General features: G+C 41.4%; 1 protein-coding gene across 1 annotated transcript in view; it reads left to right on the top strand.

Moving 5' to 3' along the window:
• Positions 1–842: 842 nt before the first annotated feature.
• Positions 843–10,491, top strand: part of ITGA4 (integrin subunit alpha 4) — a 104,507-nt gene continuing 94,858 nt past the window's right edge. The window contains exons 1-2 of the mRNA XM_007936194.2: positions 843–1,039; positions 1,397–1,518. Of these exons, the coding sequence (XP_007934385.1) occupies positions 843–1,039; positions 1,397–1,518 (319 nt within the window). The remainder of the gene's footprint in view (positions 1,040–1,396; positions 1,519–10,491) is intronic.

The raw sequence follows: 10,491 nt of genomic DNA, 5'->3' as shown, positions 1-10,491 counted from the left end.
GCCACTAATGCTCCTCTGCCACTTTACACATAGCAAGCGGCCTGGTCTAAAGAGGAAGTGTGGGGAGGAAGGAAGTGGGCATAAAAGGGTGCAGGGCTCTGAGTCTTGAGGATAGTCATAACGTCTTTGTCACCACGATGTTCCCCAGGCGCCTTTAAGGAGTTCGTTTATGCTCCCTCCCCCGCCCCATATTTGTAGAAAAATGAGATATAACGTTTAACTCGTAGGTCCCCGCCGGTTCCCCTCCGCAGTCCCCACCCCTAGGTTTGTGGCCGGGCTGTGGGCCACGCCTGGCAAGCCACGGAGGCTTCGTGCGCACAGTGGGGCAGGCTGGGGCCACGCCACTCAGCATCCAGTCCTGAGCCACGGTAAAAAGGGAAGTCCTCTTCCCTTTCCAGGTCCAGTCTGGTGAAGCCCAGGGACCCTCAACTGGTCCCGCTCTCTGCCGGCTGTGAGGCCCCGGCCAGGACAAGCTCCCGGCGAAGCGGAGGTCCCTCAGCGCCCTCTACAGCCGCAGTTTGGGGGAGACGGCGCCCGTTCTGCGACTCTGCACTACGCCCGGGACCCCACTCAGCTGTGGCGCCCCAGGACAGCGCAAGCACCCGCACCCCCGGCCCTCAGAAACTGGGCGTGAGGCTTCCTAGGCCATCCCCTATCGCTCCGCCCGCTGCGGGCCGACTTCCCCTCCCTCCGGGCGTCCCTCCCTCCTTTCCTCCCGCCCGCCGGCGCCGGACGAGCTGAGCCTCTTCTCTTGGGGCGCTCTTCCCCTTGGCCGAGCGTCGGATCCCGCGCAACCTCGGGGCTGTGGCCGTTTGGTGTTGAATGTTCCCCCCCGAGAGCACATGGCTAAGGAAGCGAGGCACGGGGTCAGCCAGCGAGCGGCCGCCGTCCCGGAGGTGGTGATGCTACTCCTGTGCCTGGGGGTCCCGATGGGGCGCCCCTACAACGTGGACACTGAGAGCGCGCTGCTCTACAGGGGCCCCTCCGGCACCCTGTTCGGCTACTCCGTGGTGCTGCACAGCCACGGGGCCGACCGATGGTGAGTGGGATCGGACCCCGGCGCAGCGGGCATCTCGGCTCGGCGTGTGAACCGCGCCTCTAGGGGATCCGCGCCCTGCTTAAAACTTTGTTCACTCCTGCGGAGGCTGGGGCCGCGCCGAGCGCCGTCGGCGGCAAGGGCGACAGGGAGCTTGCTGGAGAGTTGCCGGGAAGACTAACTTATCTGGGGGTGGCAGCTCTCGGGGTGCTTTCTGGCGCAAGGTCTCGGCTTTGTGAGTTGGGGGTGGCCCGTTGGGCGGTGAATGGAGGGGGGTGGGCGCTGCGCCTCGGTTGAGCCCGGGAGATACGCCAGCAGCACAGCTCACGTCTGTGCGCACGTGCACGTTTCTTGCCTTAGGCTCCTGGTGGGGGCGCCCACTGACAACTGGCTGGCCAACGCCTCCGTGGTCAATCCCGGGGCGATTTACAGATGCAGAATCGGAAAGAACCCACGCCGGACGTGTGAGCAGCTCCAGCTGGGTGAGTTGGGTCCAGGACCAGGAATGAATGACACCCTTCCCCCCCCTTGTGGACCGCAACGTAGCGCAAGTTCTGAAAAAACTGTGCCGCCTTTTACTTCTAGTTTAAAGCACATGATTTCCACTCCACAGCATCTTCCTTTTTAATATGAAAGTGATCTCATTTCTATCCATATTTTTCTCACTTTTGCTTATGGCAATGATTTCAGTACTTTGACAAAACGGTGTAGAGGAAATTTTCTTATGATAAGTTCTCTTCACCTGTGCCTCCCTTCCTCCCTTCCGTGTGTAATTGCAGCACATTGTAAAGTTTCTTAGAATATTAAGGATAGGATCCAGCTAAGCCCAGACTTCAGAATTTTATTTTCGTCGTTGACCTATCAACCTTGTTAAAGACTGGGCTAAGGGGCAGATCCGAAATAGCAGTTGGAATTGATCCCATAGCTTGTCATTTAGCCTAGGGGCTTTTTAAACAGAAAATTATACAGTTTTACTAGAATAGGAAGGGTAAAAGAAGATCACAAGGAAAACATGGCATCTCCATTGTTAGTATCATTAAAATGGGGCTTAAGGTACAGTTATTTTCTTCTCCCCAAACTGTCATTTTAAATGCATCCCTCATTGAATCATTTCATTCATTTCTTTTCTTAGATTTAGGACAACTGGAAAAAATGGGTTCTGATGGGGGAGGGGAGAAAGTTCATGTTTCAAAGCGATAATAAATAAATTTGTTCCACACAGGCACATGGAGGAAAAAAAGGAAAATAACGTTAATTAAGTCATACCTATGCCTAAGGCATTTGACTGATAACCAGAAGGCTGGCGGTTCAATCCCACCAGCCACTCCTTGCAAGGAAGGTTGGGCGATCTACTTCCGTAGGATGGTACCTCGGAAACCCAAGCAGGGGTCGCTATGAGTCCGATCTGACTCCAGGGCACTTAACAACAACAACAATTTTGCTCCAAATACTGCTATGTATGTTTCTGAATTATTTTCCCTCAAAGCAAGCCTGGGTTGTGGTGGGCATTGTTGCTACTTTTCACATGAGGATTCTGGCTCACAGAGTTCCAGGTAACTTTTTAAAAATTGCTCAACTAATGATAGTGGATAGTAGGTAGTACGTGGGACCTACTTCAGTGTCAGGTCTACTTGGATGCATAGTACAAATATTTTCTTTCAGATATGTGCCTTCATGCAAATGAAATTAAATGAAGTGTCCACTATGTTATCTACTGAGCTAAATGGATCGTCTGTAAATGGAGAATAAAAGGTCACAATTGGGATTTTTTCATATTTATCTTTACTACAACCTTTTGCGGTTAACTAGTTCTTGAATCTTTCATGCTTTTTCCTTTGTGTTTTCTCAAACTAGAAAACTGATTTCTTTCACTAGATGAATTCAAATATACTTGCTGTGTATAGTGGATTTTGACTCATAATGACTCTGTAGGACAGGGTAGAACTGCCCCATGGTATTTCCAAAGCTCTAGTCTTAACAGAGGCTGACTGCCACATCTTTCTCCCTCAGAGTAGCTAGTAGATTTGAACCACCAACCTTTATGATTAGCAGAGAAGTACTATATATTCTGTACATAATGGTATTTTTATTTTTAACTCAAAGAGCATTCTTAAAATCTAGAGTTGCTTGCAGCATGTAGATTAAGCACCAATCTCTTGTTAAGCATTCTCTATCCCAGTCTCTAAGTGAGACTAGGAATACTTATCATATTTACAGGCCTATGCGTTTGCAGTAACTTTTTAAAATATAATTTAAAGCATTGTGGGATAAAGAATTAGGGGGTAGAATAGGCAACCTTGATCTGCCAGAAGATCTTGACAAGGTCTCAGGAGGGAAATTTTTTCATTTCTATTGTCCTTTCATTGTTTTCTGACCCATGACATTATAATCACTGGTATCTAGCATCTGCTTCCTTTCTGGAAGGGCAATAAATCTATTTCTAGATGCCTGTGTTTAACTGGAGAAGATCATGTCAAAATATTATACAAATTCTAAGATAATAATTACTGATAATTGTATGAAAACCTAACTTCCTCTAGCAAGTGGAGCACAGAAATTGACTTCAGAATTATCTTCAGAGAAATGTGTACATGGCAGATGTGCAGTAGCATGAATTAAGTGAAGATTTATTGGAAGGATGAGTGAATAAAAGTAAAATGAAAGTTTGATTGTTGTCAACCTTATTGGAATAATTACTATGTTTTAAATAAGAAAACTAATTAGAAGTTATAAGCCAAAGTGATATTAACTTTCAGATTTTTACTTATTAAAAAACATAATTACTGAAATAAAAGACAAGATACACAAATTTTATAGTCAATCAACTGGTCAAAAAGGAAAAGCCCTTACTCTAGAGCCATCTCTCTGAATTTGGAAGTCTAGCCTCCCAAACTGTGAGGGAATAAATTTCTGTTTGTTTAATAATAAATATAAATAAATAAATAGTAAAAGCTTTGGATATTTGCAAAGGAGTTGGCTGGGGTTACTTCTTATGCAACACTTTAACCAGTGTATCTTCTCTTTCTTGTATGAAAACTGTTTTTATTCAGAGCAAATTCAGAAGTAGTAATTTAAGACTATAAAATAAGAGATTGGGGCTAATATCTAGAAAGAGACTGAAAACAATAAAATATGTAACCAAAGACATTTAGGGATTCTCCTCAGGTTTGCTGACTAGGTATTATTCTGTAGGAAAGTAGTTCCAAGAGGAAGCACACACACAGTCTTCTAGATAAGATGGCTTTAGTTATCTTGTCTCAAATGTGAGTTACTATGATGTAAGGAAAATGCTTAGCCTGGTGCCTGACACATAATAGACACTTAAAAAAATGTTAGTTTCTTTCTTCTTGTCTCTATAATCTGCATATATCTATATGTATGCACTGTTTGTAATATGCAGTTTAAGATTAATAAATAGGTACAGTGAATGAACTAAACCAAAAATGAACTGTATAAACTAAATGGTAATAACTGAAATGAAACACAATTTTCTTATTGACCCAGCAGAAAATGTTATAATAACTAAAGACTGAGCTGTGATTTTGCCACATCAGTAAGGGTTTCCTTATGTTTGGAATAGCTTAACTTGCCATCAAAAGACTAAAGATGCAGGGCCTCTCAAAACGTTGCCCCCATCTCCTATGCAATTCAAAATACTATGTACTTGGGTTAGCCTGTAAGTCTCAGTGTGGCATTTCAGATCAGTAGTCGATTCAGACAGATTCCTCCCCTCTAAAGAGGAGGTCAATGTTTCCCTCCCTCTGTGGATAACGGTTGCTGCATTCCATGGTATATTTACACTGGTAAATATGCAAACAGGCTTCCTCCACCTCCGTGCTTGCCTGGGAGGTATCCCTTCTCTCACTTCCTTGCCTATCTTTACCTTCTCTAGATATAGATATTTCTCTCTTTGAACCAAAGGACGATAAGTCATCCCAACAAGAGGGTCTGGATATAGACTTGCTTGTGAGGACTCTGTGTCTGAGGAGGCCATGGTGATTTCCACATGTCCAATTACTTTTCCCCTCAGGATCTGCATCCTGACAGGCTTATCCAAAGGAAACTTTGTTCACAGATGATTCCTATGTCCAGGTATCACAAATATGGTCTCTATTAATACAGCTACTCACAGCCCATCCATGGATTACCAGTATTTAAGGAATTAGAATATAATAGAATGCATAAATGACTGCACTACTATACTAAAAAGATTATCTTTATTCAGAAGACACTCTAGATCTTTCAGTAACTTGGAGTTATCACTAATAACATCATATACACACACTTATATAACCCAGTTTATAGAATCTGGCATTAAACTGTCCAATGCAGTCACTACTAGCCATAGGTGGCTATTAAGCATTGAATTGTGGTTAATTTGAAATGAGTTGTAATGTAAATACATTCTCAAGTTCAAAGACTGCACAAAAGTGTCAAATATCACATTAATTTTAAAAATATTGATTACATGTTGAAATTATAGTATTTGGGAAGTGTTTGTATTAAGTACATTTTATATTAAAGTTAATTTCACTTATTTCTTTTTGCTTTTTTAATATGGTGCCTAGAAATTTTTTTAAAAAAACACTTTGTGGATTTCATTACATTTCTGTTGGACAGCACAGCCCTACAGAAACAGAAGTTCCTTGTGTAAAATAACACAAACATTTTAACAGGTGCCTTCCCATTATCTACGCATAAATGAGTAGGACTTTTCGTTTTTCTTTTCCAGACCAACTATTCTGTAGTTCCTGGATCTTTCTAGCCCCTGCCTGTGGCTCTGTTTTTCTTAATGGAAAGAACAATTGTCTGTCACAAGTTAGTCATCATTCTCCCCCTTTGAATTTCTTTCTAGAAATTTTATTACCTTAACCAGCCTGCTTGTTTATATTACATAACCTGTTTGGGAGAGGTTAAGTTCATTAGCACTGCATCATTAAACTAATGACTCAATTACCCTCACTTCTGTCTGATTGGCAGGAGTTGTTAGTTTAATATTAAAAGTCAAACATCTCACTGTTGAAACTTCAAATATGTTCTTCTTGTTTGCTTTCCTTTTATTTTTCATTTGTAATAAGGCTCTAACTTGTAGTTTATAAGGCTGAGATTGAGGCAGATGGTTTATTTTGGGGAAAAAACAATCATCCCTGAGCATGGGCTGCTATGCTAGTTAAGTAGAAAATGAAGACAGAGAGTTTCATTAACAATCATGTATACAGAATAAAGTTTCCTAATTCCAGCAATTTCCCAAATTCTATCTCTGAAAGAATGAAATTTCTGCCTAATTTGAGAGATAAGGCTTTTTAAATTAGTTTTATTTTTTTCCTTAAGTTTACTCAATCACTGAGTGATGTTCCTAATGACTAAGAAATACCTCCCTTTGGCAGCACTTCTGGGGTCAGATACAGTAATCCATTGTACATGCAATCATTTATTCATTCAATGTTTGGAGGGATGCCTAACACCTGGTACCTGGAGACAGAATCTTTGGCTCCAGGACACTTGCAGTCTATGGGTTACATTGTTATGGAAAAGTATGGTGAGAACTTACTTGGTCAGGAGAATAAGGTGACATCTTCTAAAGGATGTTCAAATGGGAAACTCAAAATTGTGTACGTGAAAATCCTGAGGTCTTTGAGAGTGTGGCATCTTTAAACAATTGAAAGAAAAATCCATAGAGTTAGGTTGTGAAGTGTGAACAGAACAGTGATGGGAGGTAGATGGAGAGGTAGGCAAGGGATCATTTTTGGCACAGGTGTGTAAATTTTCTTTAGGAGTGTGAATTTATCCTGAGGTTTTTAAAGCTGATGCACAATATGATCAGATTTGTGTTTTAGACACAGATTCTTTTGGCTGCAGGATAGTGAATGCATTGGAGTGGATGGAACAAGACAGAAGATGGTGAGACAGTTGTAGGAAGACTTTGCTATAATTTAGGCTACAGATGGTAGATGCCTGAGCTAGAGTAGAGTAGTAGGTGTTGTTCAGTGCTGTTGAGTAGGCTCTGACTCATAGCAACCCTGTGCACAACGAAACAAAACACTGTCAGTCATGCGTCATCCTCACCATGCTTGCTATACATGAGCCCACTGTTGCATCCACAGTGTCAATCCATCTCATTGAGGGTCTTCCCGTTTTTGCTGACCCTCTACTTTACCCAACATGATATCCTTCTCCAGGCAATGGTCCCTTCTGACAGCATGACCAAAGCATAAGATTTTACAGATGTAGAAGACAGATTTATCAGGACTTGGTGATTACTGAAGAAAAGAGAGGAGGGAGAAGATGGTTCCAATTATGTTACCCAAGGTTCTGACATGGCCTCCTGGGTGACATGCATGAAAAAAGAGAAGAGCAGCAGGTTTTCAGGGAAAATGATGAGTTTCATTTGCTTGAGGTTCCTGTGAGACAAAGGAGTAAAAATCTAGTTATCAGTTGAATGTATGGGATCTAGTGAGCAGTAGAGATGTATGTACTGGCAATTCAAAGTTGAGAGTAATATAGATATGGTAATAGAAGCCATAGGAGCCCAGATAGTGTGACAGTTAAGTACTCAGCTGCTAACTGAAGGGTTGGCAGTTCACACTCACCCTGCAGCTTTGCAGGAGAAAGACCTGATGATTTGCTTCCATAAAGATTACAGCCAAGAAAACCCATGGGCAGTTCTACTGTGTCACACAAGGTTGCTAGGAGTTGAAATTGACTTGATGGCACCCAGCAACGAAGCCATGGAAGTGAATGAGTTTATCTGGGCATTCTCTTAAGTGCCAGATTAAAGGATGAAGGATCAATCCTTGTACAATTTGAGAAATGGCTAGAACTGTACTGCTAACCTCTGGCCTTAAGCTAGATTCCCCTGCAGAGCTTTAAGAATACCAGTGCTAGTGGCCCCATCACAAACTAATAAAATCTCTAGAGATGGGTCTAGATAGGGCTGCAAGATTTTCCAAAGGTCCCTAGTGATTACAGTATTCATAATGGTTGAGAACCACCAGAGGTGATAAAACCTTGAAAAAAATACAAGAAGGAGAAGGCATATAGAAGTCAAAGGATAACAGTGTTTTGAGCAAAAGGGCAAGTTTAGTAGAATCAAAAATTGTGTCAAGCAAGGTAAGAAGGAAGGGTTTATTAGATTTCGAGAGAAGTAGTTCATGCAAATAAACCTTAGTAAAACCAATTTTAACAATGAAGAGAGATTGAAGAGGGTTTAGAAGAATGAGGATTGAAGAAATGTTGATAAGTGTTAACAACTCTCTTAGCTGGTTTTTTCCTTTGTTTACTCAATAAATTTTACCAATCACTTATACTAGGTACAGGGGGAAAAATATTGAAACTCACAAAGAATGCAATCTAGAAGACAGGAGAGACAGTTAATTAACTCATTAGGAGACAGTGAGACAGTGCAGCAAGTGTGACAATAAGAACAGACATGATGGAGAGAAGAAATTCTCTCTAGATAAAGAGAGGTTTCCTGGAGGGCCTGGCTGCCTGAATAGTTGAACCAGTGTTGACTGGTTTTCGTGAGCATATCATAAGAGCTCAATATATATGGATGAATTGGTACATTTCTTAGATTTGGGTGGGGGTCCTTTGGGATTTGCTGAACATTTTGCATCTCTCCAAAGGGGTCTAGACTAACCTTGGGTGCCAAAGACTCCCACCTATTCATACCAGGCAATCTACACAATACCCAGATGAGTGTTGTATTGAGATGGGGAGCTTGAAACTAACCATCTCTAAACACAGGAATTTTTTTATTATGATGATTGTAACAGTACCTGAAACAGTGTGATGGTTCCTAAAAAAACTAAAACTAGAGCTACCATATGATCCAGAAATTCCACTTCTAGGTATATACCCCAAAGACTTAAAAACAGAGACTCAAAAAGAGACTTGTACCACCCTGTTCGCAATAGCCACAAGGTGGGGATAACCTAAATGCTGATCAGTAGATGAATGGATAAGCAAAATGGAATACTACTCAGCTAGTAGGAGAAATGAAGTCTTGATGCATACTACAGTATGGATAGAGCGAAGCAGGCCAATCACAAAAGAACAAATACTGCATGACTTCACTTACATAAAAAGATAAGAAAAAGCAAATATATAGAGACCAAGTTTATTAGTGGTTACCAGGGGTGTAAGAGAGGGGGAAAAGTGATGGAAAAATTGCACAGATTAAGGGCAGGGTTGCACAGCTAATTATCATTAATTGATGTTAAGAAGTTGTATACCTGTAAAAAAAAAAAAGTTGAAGTAGCAAAATTTGTATGATTTATTTATAACAGTGACAAAAATAAAAAAAGGAAAAGAGTAACTACTGAGGCTGCCTATGTATAACCAAGCACCTCATGAGACTTGGTTCCTTGGTTTGGAGTTTTAAGGTCGTGTTTTCATGAAACATTCCAACTAATTGGCTTAATAATGTGTTTAGTGCTTCTGTTCTACATCTAGTGGAATAGTCCAGTACACAAAGTGTAGTGGCTGGAGTCTTAAAAGCTTGCAAGTGGAGATCGAAGACACAACAATTGGTACCTATTCACTTGGGACAACCAAAGAAGAAGAATCAGGAATGGGAGGAATATATGGAGTGTATGGTTAATTGCCTCTATGGAAAAGTGTCTTCTTTTCCATGAGATTAGAACTAGATGGAAGAGCTCTGGTGATGTAGTGCCTAAGACACTTGACTGCTAACCAGAAGGCTGGAGTTCCAACCCACCAGCCACTCCTCAGAAGGAAGATTGGGCAGTCAGATCTGACTCGATGGCGTGAGTTTGTTTTTTTTTTTTTTGGTTTTCTAGAACTGGATGGTTCTCAGCTATCATTACTGAACATTTTGATCAAAGATTCTGTAGAGGAATCCTGATCTCAAAAGAGGGAAAATGCAGAACAGAATTTCAAATACTCATGGACTCTACCCTTTCTGAAGGGTGGATGAACCCCTGAAATTGTCTTTAAAACTTAAAACAAAAATATTCCCTGAAGTCTTCTTAGAACTCCACTATAATTAAGCTTACCTAGTAATAAAAGTGTGCCTTGGGCACTGTGCTCTGTTAAGAACTATCTATATGGGACAACAACTGGAGTGATTAGATAGGCCCCTTAGAGAGCAGTACATTTATATTAATGATAGAGGAACAACTCAGAAAAGGGGAGTGAGAATAATTGTGCAACTTGAACTCGAAGAATGTGATCAATGTCACCACATTGTACATGTAGAAACTTGAGTTGGTGTATGTTTTGCTATTTATACTCTTAACAAGAAAATTTTTTTAAAAAATTAAAGAAAAAAGAGTAGTTGAACCTAGGTGTCCATCAACTGGAATGGATATCCAAACTATGGTACATACACACAATGGAATACTATGCAACCCTAAAGAATAATGTAGAATCTGCAAAACACTGCATAACATGGATGAACTTGGAGGACATTATGCTGAGTGAAATAAGTCAAT

The sequence above is a fragment of the Orycteropus afer genome, unplaced genomic scaffold, assembly GCF_000298275.1.
Source record: "Orycteropus afer afer isolate SDZICR_OR568_19922 unplaced genomic scaffold, OryAfe1.0 scaffold00001, whole genome shotgun sequence".
In the NCBI taxonomy this organism is placed as follows: Eukaryota; Metazoa; Chordata; class Mammalia; order Tubulidentata; family Orycteropodidae; genus Orycteropus; species Orycteropus afer.
This window is presented reverse-complemented; position numbering and strand designations above follow the sequence as displayed.